General features: G+C 45.3%; 3 protein-coding genes across 3 annotated transcripts; 1 reads left to right on the top strand and 2 right to left on the bottom strand.

Moving 5' to 3' along the window:
- Positions 1–4,763: 4,763 nt before the first annotated feature.
- PSV08DRAFT_412770 (glycoside hydrolase) lies at positions 4,764–7,382 on the top strand (the record flags this gene model as incomplete). The annotated part of the gene is made up of 6 exons (XM_014217860.2): positions 4,764–4,878; positions 4,930–5,028; positions 5,088–5,548; positions 5,594–5,685; positions 5,737–5,937; positions 5,990–7,382. The coding sequence occupies 6 exons, from the start codon at positions 4,764–4,766 to the stop codon at positions 7,380–7,382; spliced, it is 2,361 nt and encodes a 786-aa protein (XP_014073335.2).
- A 2,707-nt stretch (positions 7,383–10,089) lies between these two features.
- Positions 10,090–11,080, bottom strand: PSV08DRAFT_374790 (uncharacterized protein; the record flags this gene model as incomplete). The annotated part of the gene is made up of 3 exons (XM_014217872.2): positions 10,090–10,313; positions 10,363–10,898; positions 10,962–11,080. The coding sequence occupies 3 exons, from the start codon at positions 11,078–11,080 to the stop codon at positions 10,090–10,092; spliced, it is 879 nt and encodes a 292-aa protein (XP_014073347.1).
- Positions 11,081–13,871: 2,791 nt separating this feature from the next.
- Positions 13,872–15,220, bottom strand: PSV08DRAFT_211114 (uncharacterized protein). The gene has a single exon (XM_014217861.2). The coding sequence runs from the start codon at positions 15,196–15,198 to the stop codon at positions 13,978–13,980; it is 1,221 nt and encodes a 406-aa protein (XP_014073336.1). The 5' UTR covers positions 15,199–15,220; the 3' UTR covers positions 13,872–13,977.
- Positions 15,221–16,809: the final 1,589 nt, after the last annotated feature.

The following is a 16,809-nucleotide window of genomic DNA, read 5'->3' as shown; positions in this document are numbered from 1 at the left end:
GGTTATCTTTAGTGTATGCTAGTGCTTTAAAGATCTCTTTTGGTGAGTCTTTTCGAAGGAAGGCCTCCCAGTGGCTTTGCTTAGCTCGTTGAATAGCTTTTAAGTATCCATTTTTCGTACGTAGATACTCTCTTTTCCACTGGTAGAGAGAGCTATTATTTTCCTTTTCTACCTCCTTCTTGTAGGCTCTATAGGCTCTACTTAGTTCTCTCCTACGGCTATCTAGCTCGCTAGTCCACCAGGGCTTTGTCTTTGGCTTTAGGTTGACTAGTGGAGTTGACTTTTCTAGTGCGCTCTGTATAGCCTTCGTAAGATCTTCTCCTAGCTTATCTAGCTTAGTTTCTAGCGCGATATTTTGTCCTAGAATAAGCTTTCTTGAGGTGTAGTTTGAATAAGGAGGTAGTGTCGACAGTCGCTTTTCTAGATCTAGGGCTTTGATCTCCTGTCCTAGCGTCTCCTTGAAAATCGTCCAGTCCGTTCGTTTAGTATTATACTGTTTTGGCTGGCTAGGCAGCTGGCTAGGCAGCTGACTAGGTAGCTGGCTAGTAGTATAGGTACTAAATAGTATTGCGTGGTGATCAGATCCTACTTTAGGTATAGTCTGCCAGTCCTGGATACTAGCAGCTATATTATTGGTTGCAAAAGTAAGATCTAGTACGCTCTCTTTCCGCATATGAGACCTAAAGAAGGTGCCTACCCCTAGAGTATTTAGTAGAGTGAGATTTTGCGCGTCTATCCAATCTACTAGCTCCTCCGCTAGTGTACTAGGGCTGCGCTCCTCTAGGCTCCACCTAGGATGGTGGGTGTTGAAGTCTCCTAGGATGATTGACTGAGGTTGTAGAGTCTCCTGTAGGAGGCGCCTCTGGATTGTCGTCTTATTTTGGCCTTCTAGAAGGCTTTTCTCGTTATAAATGTTATATATATAGAAGTTAGAAGTAGAGGCTAGTACTTTAATAGCTAGAAAGTCGTTATCGTTGCTAATAAAAGGAATAACCTCTACTTCTAGATCTTTCCTAATATAGAAGAGTACTCTAGGCCTTAAGGAGGAGTCCTCTAGGGTAGGTAGTATCTGAGTAAAGTTCTGGTGAGCGATAGATCTAGTGCTTGAGTAGGAGGATCTCTTGAGTAGCCAGGGCTCCTGTACTGCGACGATTTTGGCGTCTACTTTAATAGCTAGGTCTAGCGCGCTCTCAGTAGCAGAACTACTTCTATTAACATTTATTTGTAGGATCTTTAACATCCTAGTTAGTAGGGCCTGTCCTAGTAGTCCTAGCTATAAGAATATCGCAGCTAGAGCTATTTGCCGCGTGAGGCTTACTGCAGTTAACGCACTTAAAGATAGTGTGTACGCAGGCTTTGCCTTTTATAGGGCAGGAGTTGCATTTATGTAGGCTAGTGTGGTGAGCCTCACTGCAAATCTGACAGGCTACTCTACTACATCTAGTCTCAAGGTGGCCAAAACCTTGGCATTTAGAGCACTGCTTTAAGTTGTTAATAACTCGTAGCTTCTCTGCTCTCAGGCTCTCTCCGAGAATATAGAGCTTTCCTCTAATAGCCTTTAGAGCCTCCTCTTCAGTTGCGAAGGCGACGCAGGCGGAGCCATAGCTCTGCTGTCCTCTCTTAGCCTCAGGAGTGAGCCAGAAAGGGGTGCCTACTACTTTGAGGCCTTTGTTAAAGGTCTCAATCTCCTCCTTGATTACCTCTAGGCCGTGGTTAGTAGGTAGTCTATGGACGACTACTTTGAACCACGAGGTAATGGGCTGAGCTACCTTGAAGGCTACTAGATCCTTCCAGATACTCTGGTTTTCTAGCAGGTAGTTGGCTGTAAAGGCAGGTGTAGTAGTGACTACCTTATTCCCTTTTGAGGATAGCGTGACTGAGGCGACTACAGGCGATTGCACCCCTCCTTTTAAGGTGAAGGCTTGGTTGAAGGCATTTCTTAGCCTGAGGGCGTCAAAGGCAGCAGGGCCTCCTTGGTTGACTAGGACTAGCTGCCTCTCCTTTAGGCTAGGCTTAGCCTTTTGAGGTGCCTTCTTCTGCACAGTAGTCCACTGTTGCTCCTTATTTGCTGTTGCAGCTGCGGCGTACGATATAGGCTGCGTAGGAGCAGCTGTCTGTCTATTACCCTGCTGGTTTGGTTGTGCAGGGGTAGGTTTGTCGAGGCGGCGAACCTTGTCTCTTAGCTCCTTAGAGACGTTTGAAAGCGAGGAGATCTGATCTCCTAGAATTGCTGCGTTCTTCTTATTAACTCGGCCTGTCTCAGTGTAGTCTCTAAAGACTTCTACTAGGTCGAGCAGGCTAGTCTGCTGTGAGGGGTTGCTTTCAGCTAGACTAGCTGCTTGGACTACTAGGTTTCTAGCTATCTCGAGGGCCTCTTCTACTGTCGTAGCCCTAGGTGTTTTGTTTTGGCTAGCGAAAGGATTCCTTAGTGTTGAGCCAATAAAAGGCGAGAAGTTGCTTCTAGTGCGGGTGTGTGTGGGTCTATTAGGCTCGGCAGGTAGGTCATCTACTGTAGAGGGGGGTGTGCTATCCCTAGGGCGCGAGGATTCCTGAGTCCCTTGGGTTCTTTGTACTTCTACTACGATTGTGTCCATCTCGTCGATCTCCTGAGTGTAGCTAGTAGCGCTCATCTTTGATCTTCTACTAGCCTCTTCTAGGCTAGTAGTAGAGGCTGATCTTTTCTTCTTATTCTGCTCTATACTAGAGCTTCGCTCTATGTCCTGCTGGACTCGAGCTTCTAGATCGCTACCTTCGAGTTCTACCTGATCTCTCTGAGTTGGCATTAATCTAGATGGTCTGTGCGCTGAAAATTTTTCTTGAGGTTTGTAAGATAGCTGTAGGGAGACGAGTACTTTCCTCTACTGCGCGACAGCGCGCTAGATGCACGCTTTAGAAGTAGTTGCAAACGATTTTTTATAAGAGATTTGTATATATTTAGCTAATATTACACCTATTCTAGAAAACTCGAAGTTGGTGTGGTGGTTGATCTTAAGAGAGTAGGACTAAAGCCTCTTAACGGGTATATATTAAATAGACAAATCTCTATTAGGTATAGTTAATAACTAAAATTTAGTTACGACGAAGGCAGTAGTACAGCGAACTACGGTTGCGATAAAGGCAGCAGAACAGCGAACTGCGGTTGCGATAAGATAATGAACTATAGTTAGTTATAATAAGAATACATTGCGCAAAGCGCTCCTGTGCCTATATATTCGCTATATCGCATCTTATTAAAGGCACGAATCTATTAGAACTCGATCTCGACTCTCATTAATGGCACAAACCTATCTAAACTCCTATTACTACTATATTGAACTTCCTCTCGCGGCTCTCGTCGTTTTTAAGCTATTTAGTGCTAATTAAGTCCCCTACGTCTATCGAACCTACAATAGCCTTCTACAACTATCTATCTAATAATATCTATAAAGAGATATATAGGTAGATAAGAGAGAGATTCTATAGATTAGAAGCTAGCGCAGAATCTACTAGCATGGTTAAGCTATAAGGGATCTGGCGGATCGGCGAGCACGCACTCGTAAGCAACTTAGACGCGTGCAAAATCTACTTAGCAGGTTTAAGTATTATAGCTGTTAACCTAGAAGGGCTAAAGGTAGACACTATGTAGTAGCTATATAGCGATATCGTCTATATTAAAGAGGCTTCGAAAGCTGAACGTCCGACTAATTAGCAGAAGGAGTTTTTAGAGAGGTTTTAGTCTAGTAAGAGCAAGGCGTGGATAGGTATAGTGCTTTAGTTTTATAGCAAAGCGCTGGGTGTTCGATAGGCTGGAGATAGACTTGACGGCGTTACGGACTGTGTAGCGATTTGCTCGTGTGGACGCTGCGTGACGATATCGATGGGCGGGCGTGACGGTTTCGATGGGTGGAGCTGAGAATGGGCGCTTACGCGCGGTTGCTGATTCGAATACCTGTATGACTAGTTCTAATAAATCCCGAAATTTTGTTTCACAAAATGGTTCCGAAAGGCCGGAGCCAATATATTATTATTAGTGAAGAAAATGAAGAGGAACAATGCCGAAGGTGGAGACCCTGCTCATCACACCGCTTGGGTAGCTAGCCGTAGTTCTTCTCCATTTCAAGACAATGACGTAACCTTTCCCTAATGCTCGGCAGAAAATACTCCGCGCACGCAAGTGGGGTACTTACAGTACAGCTAGTGCCCTTGCTTTCTTTGCTGCTCGTGACGTTCACGACCCTTGTTCGTTGCCTACCATTCCGTTCTGTGCCTCCCTGCCAATGTCGGAATCGAACAAACACAGCGTACTTCTCGTAGAAAAAAAATACGAAAACAAGTGAAGTAAAAGAATTAATACAATCATGATCCGAAGGCACACATGTCTCTGCACACGCATGCAAACCTGCAAGCTGTACGACGATTTTAGTATGCTATGCTGCTTGTATCCTAGCCGCCGATACTAAAATCCTTAACCCCTCCACGCTCTCGATAATGGGCCGACGCTAGGAAGCTTTTCTACGCTTGGCTTTTCCCCGCCTCTTAGTAATGATCCACAAAGCGCCTACCGAACATTTGCCGGGAAATGCAGGCACTCTGGAGATGTTTGCGCGCAATTGCAATGGCTTTTCGGGTCTATTGACCCCGCAATCGGATCGGGCGGGGAGTAAATATTCGTCCCGGACGAAGAACCGGTATAAACTAGCGTATGTTCGTAAGGTGGGGAAAGGGTTTATCGTAGGTACAAAAGGCGTCCAAGATGCATATCTTCACTATGTCTACATCTCAACATGATGCAAGGTTCTTTGGCATTCTGCTTCGTCGCACTCGCGGCCGCACAATCCAACAGTGCTCAGTATGGAAGTTATAGTCAATATGGGGGCAGCCCAGCAGTTTATCCTTCCCGCAAGTTCACTTTTTAGCCCTCTCTTCGTACAAAAACTAAAGTTCTCTCAGCAAAAATCACCGGAATTGGGGGATGGGAAGCCGCATTAAGCAAGGCAAGGACGTTCCTCAGCAACCTAAATCTTGATGAAAAGGCGCAGATGGTGACTGGTACGTTAACATCGCACACCGATCCACGATTACGTCAATGGCTGATGTGTCATTGACAGGTACCCCGGGTCCTTGTGTGGGAAACATCAGTCCGATACCTCGCCTCAATTTCAGTGGTCTATGTCTTCAAGACGGCCCTCTGGCTATTCGCCAAGCCATCGATGCATCTGTGTTTCCTGCTGGCCTCACTGTCGCCGCTTCATGGGATCGTTCACTCGCTAGGGAACGTGGTTTCTATATGGCTAGTGAGTTCCGAGGAAAGGGCTCACATGTAGCCCTTGGGCCCGTTGTTGGACCGTTAGGCCGCTCCCCCTTCGGAGGCCGCAACTGGGAGGGTTTCAGCCCAGATTCCTACCTTTCTGGTGTACTTGTCGAAGATACCGTTGAAGGCATGCAGAGCACAGGACTGCAAACTTGCGTTAAACACTTTATTCTAAATGAGCAGGAGACCCAGAGAAATCCCTCAATCAGTGAAAATGGTGTCACTATTGAAGCTGTCAGCTCGAATGTCGATGACAAGGTGAGCATCATCGACAGAAATTCCGAAGCCCGCTAAATGAAAAAGACTATGCACGAGACCTATCTCTGGCCTTTTGCGAACGCATTAAGAGCTGGATCTTCGTCTGTGATGTGTTCCTACAACCGTATCAACGGCAGGTGAGTATCCCGTGATACTCAGGAACATTTTCCCGCTAATAGCGAGTTTAGCTACGGATGCCAAAACTCCAAGACACTCAATGGCCTGTTAAAAGAAGAGCTTGGATTCCAGGGCTATGTCATGTCTGATTGGCTTGCGACTCATACTGGCGTTGCGGCAATTGAAGCTGGACTCGACATGGACATGCCCGGAGGCATTGACTTCACAACTGGGACGCCAACTTACTTTGGTGCCAATATTACCATGGCAGTGTATGACTCACACGAAGTCTTTGAGCCTTCTTTTGAGTAACCGTGTTAACAGGAATAACGGTACCCTCGCTCTTGAACGATTGGATGATATGATTCTTCGTATCATGACGCCATATTACTATCTCGGTCAAGATAGCGGCTATCCTCACATCGATCCCTATACGCCAAATTTGAACTTTTTCCCAGAGTCAGCTTATCTCTACAACTACACCTATGGCCCCGAGACCAACGTTCGAAGCGCAGCATCCACTCAGTTGATTCGAGAACTGGGTGCTGCAGGCACTGTCCTTTTGAAGAATACCAACAACACATTGCCCCTTCAACAGCCAATGCAGATTGCCGTCTTCGGGAACGATGCTGCCGATCTCACCACCGGCCAGTACTACAGCGATGATTACGACATTGGAACTCTTCCTGTTGGTGGGGGCAGTGGCACTGGGCGCTTCTACCAGATCGTTCCTCCACTGGATGCCATCAAATCTCGGGGTCAGTCATATGGCGCTCATGTCCAATACATCACGGATAACAAGTTCATTTCCCAGACTGGACTGTCGTCGTTAGCACCAGTACCAATAGACGTGTGCATCATATTCCTTAAGTCATGGGCTACCGAAGGCTTTGATCGCACGACTTTAATTCCAGGGTGGAATTCTACGACAGTGGTAGAAAGTGTCACTAGTGTATGCAACAATACCGTTGTCGTTCTCCATGGCGCATCGCCAAATACCATACCGTGGCGAAACAATGCAAACGTCACCGCCATCCTTGTAGCGCACATGCCTGGAGAGGAAACAGGCAACTCTATCGTCGACATTCTTTGGGGAGATGTGAATCCATCTGGCAAGCTTCCATATACTATCGCGAACAACGAGACTGATTATCAACACAATATCGAGAACAGCACCACTCTGCAAGAGACAAACGATCCTATTGCTTGGCAAGCAAATTTCGTGGAAGGCAACTTGATAGACTATAAGGAATTCGATGCCGAGAATAAAAGTGTCGCATTCCCATTCGGCTTCGGGCTCAGTTACACAACCTTCAACGTCTCAAATCTGAAGACGAATATTGTGGTAGCTAACGCCTCGCGCACTCCGGATCCTAATGCACCAATATATCCTGGTGGCAATGTGGAGCTTTGGGCGACCCTTGTAACAGTTGAGGTCACCGTCAGCAACACGGGTGAAAAGGGGGGAGCTGCCGTCCCCCAACTCTATCTCTCGTATCCAGATGAGGCGGGGATGCCAGTGCGTAGCTTGAGAGGCTTTGAGAAGATCTTTCTTAACCCTGGGGAGTCTACATCAGTGTCATTCGACTTGGCGCGGCGCGATCTGAGTTATTGGAATGTCAATTCGCAGCAGTGGAGGATTCCCACGGGTAGTATCACTGTTGGAGTTGGCTTCAACTCTCGCGATCTGTCATTGCAAAGCACCTTCAGTGTTTAATCGCTGTATCTAGAACCTACTACATCAGAGATGTGTCTATTATCTAATACTAGTATCTACCTTGAGTTTTTTTTTTGGATCTAGAGCTTTGCTTATAGAGAAACTAACTCTACATGTACTACTCCTAAAGCGTGAGACATGCCTAAACTTTACAGTAATAAAAGCGTGTTAAGTTAGACACGTACTAAGGTGGTTAATGAATGGCACTACAGCTCTCCTGCACATTTTACGTAATTCTCTTAAGCTGATCAGAACTGGGCAATGCATCTCTACTTGTCTATTCGAGCAGACGGACATCGAAGAAATAGAGTATTGTGACCAGTTCGATTCGGATCTGCTGATGTTTTTGAATCTTGAAAATAACAGCCAACGGATCTTCAGGAACGCTCCTACCACTAAAGGCGATCGTGTTTAAGGTTCCATCTACATCTTCCAAGCCATGTTCAAAACAAAGGGAAACGAATCTGCAAAAAAGGTGCTAGCAGTTGAACCGATTTCTCGCGAGGACTCGAGATAGTGACCATATCTGGCAAGGGATTTGGCGGACTAATCCAGCGTGCAGGTGCCAGCAATTTGTGAAAGTACGAGGAACGTTTACCATCAGACAGAGACTACCTTGGTGCTATGGTCTCTCATACTCAAGGAATATTACTTGAATTGCAAGATCGGTTGGATGAATCTGAGAGCCATGTTGCGGAGATACTTTGCCACCACACAGATAGGTCCGGCGGAGTTTTGAAAATGTTTAGAACAAAATTTGGACCAGCACGCTGACGTTTTTAACATTTTGAATCTTCTGAAACCTGATGCTCGACCCGAAACAATTCATTGGACCCAAGAGGCTGATTCTGGAACTGTGTGCTTTAGGATCCGCAGCATGGAAGGACCGCATGAGCTCGTTCCAGGTGATTTGAAGAATATCGTTCAGGGTGCATATTTGGTGACGCAAAGCCGACAAGGTGAATCAGACCGCGACCGTACACCACTAAAACCCCAATGACGCTGACATCTGGGAGACTCATCACACCTGAACAGTCACTCAAAAGAACAAGGAGTACCCCCAAAGAGTTGAAATTTGAAGAACAATGTTTTCATCGAATCAGGTGAGCAGTCAAACGATAGAATACCGCCTCGCCAGCTTAATCGCCTTGGTGAATTCCAAGTTGCCATTCTTTGAGCTCTGCCGATATAGCCTACTGCTATCACAGCTGTTTTCGTTGATACCTGGAACGGCAATAACCAGCCTAAATATGACCCTAACGCGTATTCTACCGGCCGGACAGGTCCTCATGCTGTGACACTCGTGCACTAGCTGGAGACGGCAAAAATAGCGCAACAATAGCCCCTGTGTATTTGCAGAGAACCTGTACGTGGGTCGTGTTGGTCTTATCATGGGAACTTGCGGAGGTATCCCATCCCCCGAAAAGATACCAGAAATACTTCTGGGTGATGTAATCATCAGTATAGGTATCATTGAACATGACTATGGAAAGCAACACGAAACGAGATTTGTCAGCAAGTATACTGATGAGCATCACCCTACCTTACAATGGCAGAATTTGATCATTCAAAAATAAACTAAGTTCTTCGTCTTTGTGGGGCAAACATGCTAGAAGCCACGCAGAGGGACTCTGTAGCAGAAAAGGTGGGCTGGCCTGTAGATTTGTACACCCTTGCTTAGACAAAGACGCGATGTACAAAGGAAAACATAATTACAAACTCCATGACAGTACAACTTGTGTGAATGGAAAATACCCCTTTCAAGGGCTTCTAAAGACAAATTTCTGTCAGTCGGCCAATCGCACAGTATGTGAGAATATCAATTGTGATGCACAAATGTTCATGAGCCATCTTCGCATCGAGAGCTTAAGGGATTGAACCAGACAGTGCAGCGAGGGGAAATCTACATGTTGTGTTAATCGGGCCATTCCTGAAGGCTGGTTCCAAGAACATCCAGTAATTGAATTTCCAGAGATTGGGATTCATTTTAGCATCATGATATCTAGCGACACTGTCATGAAATCTAAGAGGCCGAGATGCGATCGCAGAACAAAACCATATGCTCCATGCTTTCGAAATGGAAGGTAGTGGGGTGTGGCGTGCAGTTCTTACCATCGTGATCAAAGGAGTTTGTGATTTCTCAGCAAGTCACAAGAACGATGACTGACACTGGTATGCAGCAGGTACTGCAGCTGCTTGTACAAAGGCAATGTTGAATAAATGGGTAGTTCTACAGTCGTGCACAGAGGGTAGGCCGCTTAAGATGATACGACACAGAGTTAGTACTTTGGAATTCAATATTTGGAATCATTTAGTATTTCCTATCAGAGCAAAAAAAAATGTCATTGTCGTGTGAGTTTTACTTCAAAGGATACATTTTCGCCATGTACATTTTAGGTAACATGAGTACATGCTATCAGTAGAAAGTAATCTCATTGAATAGAAAGCTGTCCTAAAGAAACCTAATAATCCCAAAGACTAGCTAGTCCGAGTGACTTTAAGTCAGGAGTTTCAAATGAATCGTCATTCATCATTGAGAAAAATACGTAGGTCTTAGTAGGTTGAGTTCTTAGTTAGGACGCATGATAGAAAGATATACCTCCAAATGAGATATCACAAAATGACATTAGTACAGTAAAGCGCGAATACTCTGGAAGCAGTACTACTTTGACTAGCGCTAGCGACTACAATACTAAGATACTATAGATCAAGTTTCAGGATCCTCAGCCATAGTAATGAAGTTCATAGCGCATCTTGATTCCATTCCTGATTTTTGATTGGGGATGTTGATGCGCTCAGGCATACTGTGATCAGCGGCATACGCTATCTGTGAGTTCGCGACATTAGCGAGACCGAACGGCTGATTGAAGGCCAAATCTGGTTCGTATGACCCGAACGTTAGCCATTGGACGACCAGCACTCCAAACACCACTGCGAATATGTCAGCGTAATGCTCTCCAGTGTGATTGTGGCTACATACCGTCGATAATGCACATCGTGTAACAAACAAATGCGATTTGACTAGTCGCATCAACAAAGTAGACGATTAGGTTGATTGCGCCGGCTGCGAATGTCAAGACAGATCCAATGATATTTCTCCTAAGCATTTTCTTGACACTGGAAGCAAGTGGGTCGTCTCTCTCGGCATTGCTGCGCAGGACTCCCCTAAGTCCAAATTGATCTAGAGCAGGAGGCCGTGAGAATTCATTGAGGATAGTCGTTGGACCTCGTGCCTGGTTTTTCAAAATAGGTAAGATCAGCCAAATGAAGACGCCTGTGAGTGAGAAATTGATGACAATGTCAGTAGAAAAGGTAGTGTAGGATGGTATCATATCGCTTCCTATCCGACAATGACCATCGTGTACACTGATAGCAGAGTGAGGTGTGGCGAGGCACCAGATCGCCATGCCTCCGAAAAATCCAACGGTCATGATCATGCCGCCAATCCATATTCTGTCGCATCTTCGCACAAGAGGTTGGCGTGCAATGTGTATCCTCTCCAGGTAGAAGATATATCTACATCTTTTGTATGAGTAATCGGAAATTCATCAAATGGAAGTACTTTCAGGAATTGCTTACAGTAGAACCTTCGAAAAGAAGTACAAGAATAGACACACTGTGATCGATGCCCGACATTGCTTCCAAGTGGTGAGATTGAGGCCGTACACTAGGATCGCGCCTGAGATAACAAGCATCATGGCCACCACAGTCTGCACATGGCAAAGTATCCAGGCAAACGGGAATCTTTCCTTTCTCTTGAATTGCTTTACCCGAAGACCTGCGATGTGTTAATGCTATAGTGTAGGGTTATTTGCGCGAACATACCTAATGCAAAGGACAGAGCACATAGGCAGAGCGTGGAGATGATACCATAGACTAGCCGGCCGAGTGCGCCCGTTTCAACACGAGCGACACCCTCTTGCTCCTTCTGGCGGACGATTCTTGCTGCGTGCGATCCCTTGATAAGTATGAAAATCATCCAAGAAAAGATTGTTGTCCTCATTCTTAGTAATGTCCGGTTCATGTACAGACATAAGATGATGATGTAAAGCATGCGGCCGAAAAATATTATTGCTTTGACAATCCAGGAGGATAGCTGCATCCGCTGATGGTAGAGCATAGGCCAATCGGATCCTGCGGAGAAGATTCTGGGAGAACATAGTTTTAGCTAAGACTCAACAAGATAGAGGGAGATACAAGCGACCGAGATGCAGCCGATAAACTGTGAGAGGTTTGAGAGGTAGAAAGAAGAAAATGAGATGGTGTTGCAGAATGGTATCGGGAGGGCCTTATGAAGTGTGGCTTTCTACTGGAGCATTACGATAGTACAAAATTTTGTGGCGGAAACATTTCAACAGCAGATTTGAAACCTTAGAAGTAACTTATCTATCTTAAGTAAAGTCACTGTGGGGAAACTTTCCAAGCACCGACCCATTGTTCTACTCTGAAACTGAAGTTGATACCCCATGCGTAGAGACAATAAATAATGAATACTGTTTTTCAAGTTCCTTTGTACTAGGAAACTGTAGCGAACGACTAGACGCGACGGTAGATCTAATGTAACTACCCTAGCTGCAGACCTCAACAAACTTTATGATTGCACCATATTGCTTTTTTGTTCTTACTAATGTAATGTTGCAGCGCTTTAATGTACTTTAATCACGATACTTTCTCTAGGTGTTCCCTCTTGGTATACAGTTGTCACTTCGTCACCGTATTTTCAAGAATCGCCCAGCTAGCGTTCGTGTAGAATTACGTTGGGAAAGCGATCATGGCCTACACGTCATTGCTAGTGAACTTCGTAATAGTGCAATTATGCTACAACGTAGATGAGTTCATGCAGCTGTTCTTTGCTTCTCCCTTTCTCTTCGAGGGTTTTCTGCATGTGCCTGGGTAGTTGTATCTTTAGGTAGTACGCAGCGCAACGTCTCAGATATTTACGCAAGTTGTTGGTGTGTGAATTTCATCATACACCGAAATTGCAATCGATGAATCATTTATGAATACATACGTAGACGATTTTATGATTGTGCTGTACTTTGAAAAGCCAAAAGGCCCAACTCCAAACAGAATGGCGGAAGCTCCACTCGCCATACTTGCAATCTATGCAGCACTAGTAAAAAGGGCAGTACTGGTGGTAATTTGTATCGCACCTAGTCGGTGTAACGTAGCCCTGCCAACTGGACCACAAAAGGCACTAGGAATAGGAGCTATATTTTCAGCCGCTGTGCCCATTATGAAACACGAACGCCTCGGCAAAGGCCACCATCACTAGTATTGTAAGTGAAATACGCATCAGTGTCACACTCAGCGTTGGGGTTTCCATATCCCGCAATCCATGTGGTATTACTGACCTAATGTCATACATTATCATTGCGCGAACTAACTTCCAAAAAGGGTTTGCATTCGGCGCCGAGAAAAGGTGTTCCAGGGGTTCTGCTGACGATTGATGACGGGGCAGGCAGTAGGCTTCATCCAGTTGGTGTGCTTGTGATGACTGATGAGGCCGAGGCCGAAGAAGCGACTGAAGATGAAGAAGAAGAAGCTTGAAAGCCATTGCAGAAATCTCCGTTACAGGTGCTAAATGCGTGTTGCTGATCATTCTGGTACAAGGCCTAGTAGCCATGCACACCGGTTGTTGCATCAAGATGACAACATAGCATTCGGCGCGATTGGTCCATGAAGTGCTGCCTGGGTTGCAATTCTGACTAATAAGAATTTTGCTTCAAACAGAGGATGCTTCAGCGCAATGCACTTCGATAAAAAGTCCAGTGGTGAGCAGGCCGACAATAGTGAACTGCATACTGAGGGATGCAGAAACGTTGATGAGATGAGAAGCGAAGGACGCCGAAATACAGAGATGGGAACGAGAGGAAGGATTTCAATATCAGGTTCATGATATGCGACAGGAATCTTGATTACAAAATGGGGCGATTTCCTATACTCTGCAACACAGTACCGCTCTAAGTTCGGACTTGGGCGCATGAGTAGTTTCTGGATTTAGTAGATTTGGTCCTTGTGGCCTTGCAATAACGCCCCGCATTGGACTCGCCACATCACGTCGACCAATGTCTTAAAAATAGAGAATTGCGACCAAATGCGACCCTTAGCGTTACTGCAATGCCCAAAATAGTGATAAGAGTAATGGTGTTCCAAACTAGTAGTGCACAGGTTTCTGATGGGTGGCATTACAAACTGGCGAATCACATGTGAAATATCACAACTAAGAATCAATGCATGTTAAGTGCTACTTCTAAACAAAAGATAGACTGGGGTTGGGGGAAAACTCGCCTGCAGATTCCGGTTGCTTAATTAGAACTTACTATTCAAGTACACACATCTTTGCTGGCCCTCTGCACCTACAACATCAACCACTCTATGCTACCTGTAGTGAGATTCTATTCGATCAGCCTGTAGTAACGGAATCTGTACTTCCGACTGCTTCTTCTTCCCGTGAAACCGTTTTGTGTCATCCATGGACAGATATGCAAAGAGAACTTTCCTGTTCTACTATTCTTTATGGAAGAAAAAAACTGGTTCTAGCTTAGTGTGTAGACACACCGTACTTATTTACTAATCTGAACATACAGAAAATCTACCTCTCATCTAGTAACGTACCCCTCTTCCAAGGCGGAGTAATTGGGAAATCAACTTTACAGGGGAGTGCATCTTGGTCCCAGTATAACGTTGCGTGTCTGAATAATGCTGCATATGTTCCCTCAGAAACATCGGATCCTTCATTATCCCTCCAAAGACTCCCCAATGTCTCCTTGTATACAGCTAATATCATTCCGTGGGCCAATTTGAACCCCCAGCTGTTCTGCAGCACTGCCTGGATGATTTCCCTTGCCTTCCTCTGCTTTTCATCTTCTTTTGTTCCTTTCTCTGGCATATTTGTTGACAACAACTCGAATTGTGCCCTTCCGTTCCAGTCAGTCAACTCATTAATGAGCTGACTCCCGCTCATGAAGTCGATTCCATACACGTGATTTTTTACGTAGTCTGGTCCATTCCATCCCTCTACTTCGTCAACCAGGCCCATGACCATGCTGACGACCTGGCCTTGTATGATGTAGTCTGTCAGCATCTTTCCAGCTTCCTCTTTACTGATAGTAGGCTTTCCTTCTTCTCTTATCTCGAAAGATCCACCCTGCAAAGGAACACCTTCCAATAATGGATGTGCGTGCAGTCCCACGGTATCTGTCCGACCCTGCCAAAGCTTGAGAAAAATCCTGTGGCAACGAGCGAAGAGTTCATTGCCTGCTTTGCAAGCAAAGAAGTAGTTTGTAAGATTCCTTCCCTGCTGTTGCGGACCTCTGTAACTGAGAACTTCGTAACTGGAAGAGGGGTCTCCGATTGTTTCGTTCCACAAACGATCTATATCTCCAATCTGTATCATTCCAACGTCGGCGTAAATGCCGCCATATTTGAGTAACAGAGGCCAGCGGACAAGATCAGACGTGTGCTGCGCGGCGTATTTTCCACCTATTGTCCCTTCCGCAAAAGCATCAGGAAACAGGTTCCGGTCTTTGATGTCTAGAAGATTGGCGATATTCAAGGCATCGTTAGGATGGCAGCTGATCACGCGGATCGTCCAGCCCTTCTTCGAAAATCGGCGATGCCAGGTCCGAATGTTACGCTTTGTGTAAGGGTGTAAGGCGCTAAACCCGGCATGCCAGAAAAACCATACGTTCTTCTGACTGACGATAGGTCTCACACTCTGTAGCTCGGAATCAATATCTTCATCTGGGCGGAGATCGAGTCTTTCATGCGGAACAGCATGACATCCCTTAGGAATAAGGTGGTAAAAGTCCATTTTGTAACGAATTGACTGATGTGTTTCCTTGCATATGCCTGTTTGGACTGGTTTAAAGAGTTTCGGAATTAACATATGTAGTAATAATGAGGAGATATGACTCATGCTTGGCATTGCCAAGCAAAGGATCCATCTACCGCACACGTGCGCGTAATGCGCCTCTAACATGCATGTTTATGCAAAGATACAATGATCATCACACAAATTAAGATTTTGGACATTAAGATTACTATCACAAGGACGAGAGACATTCCTATGAAGGCCGTGATGTTCTCTCTAGGGCATCATCTTACGATCTTCATATGAATACGATATTTGTGCAGCCGCTATCGTAGCCTTGTCAAACATGGACTGAAAAATTCTGCGAGCAGCCTAAAATACTCAAAATCATGTCCACTAAACGCAGCTGCAGCTATTCAGCCACGACGCAGCAACGCCAGAGGGGCCAATCGCAGTCTGCAAACACTTCAAGTATACAGGTTATTATGATTAATTTGACTTCTTCTTGGAATTTAAATACATGGATTTCTTCCTGAGTTTCCATCAAGAATAGGGATGAACTGTAACTTGAAGTTCCCCTGCTGCATTTAACGGTATGGCTGGGTTGCTGAATGTTTTCTTATTCCACAGTCAGAATTACCCCTACTCCACATATCAACATGTAGACATGTCTTCGTCACAGTCTTAATGTGGCATGATTCATGTTGGCCAGCATTTTTGAGAGATCAGTATTGCATCAGTTCTGTTGCGTCTCGCGTCTTGCACCGGCTGGAGGCGAGCGAGTATGTCGCTGAGACTTGAGATCTGTGGAACACACTTACTGTAATAGCTTCCATATTGCCTTGGTTTAGCCCCTGACCTTGATCTATGTTGTTCGGTTAGTACCATCGACTTGCAGAGGGTCATAGGTGCACATGAGGGAGCATCCGATGTGCTGCATCTCCAAACAAGATGCTCTTGTCTATCTTCCAGGTTATGTCAAGTAGGTGCTAGACCAGTTTCCAGAGTTTACGGGCTTTATCATGGCTTTTTGTAGCTATATGAGTGGATAAAAATGCGTGAATTGAAATGCGTTCCTTTTTCTAAGTGACAAATCTCCATAAGGGGGTGATGGAAAGAGGTTGTGTAGGAATTAGCTACGTCTGTCCAATGCTTAGCAACATTAGACTACTCCACGGAGTCACAGGGCTTACAAGTATTGTCTCTATAGAATGATTCTTAGGCTTTCGCTTTTCACAAAAGATAAAGAGAGATAATGCCACTAGAGCTGAAAGCCCAGACTTTGGCCTCATTGGCTAGGAAGCGTACCTTTACTACGGATTTTTTTAAGCAATATAGTTCCTGGTCGACTAAAACGGGCCTTGCTATGTTTTTGTACATAGTAAGCAAGAATAGGCTGATGCACCTCGAGTGGATCAGGCAGATACAACATGAAGAAAATAGCCATGTTATTCCATTGATATATTGCTTTTGCTTGCGCGGTACGGAATCTTGAGTTTGGTCGCATTACATAGTACGTGTGCATCAATCTGGGCCTAAGCTACGTTACATCGCTAGGCTGAAGAAGGAAGGTCTCAAGAAGCTTGGCAAAGACCTGCCATTCGCAACCAA

The sequence above is a fragment of the Bipolaris maydis genome, assembly GCF_028858645.1.
Source record: "Bipolaris maydis strain C4 unplaced genomic scaffold PSV08scaffold_16, whole genome shotgun sequence".
Taxonomy (NCBI): Eukaryota; Fungi; Ascomycota; class Dothideomycetes; order Pleosporales; family Pleosporaceae; genus Bipolaris; species Bipolaris maydis.
Note: the sequence above shows the minus strand (reverse complement) of the source record. Positions and strands in the feature narration are given on the sequence as shown.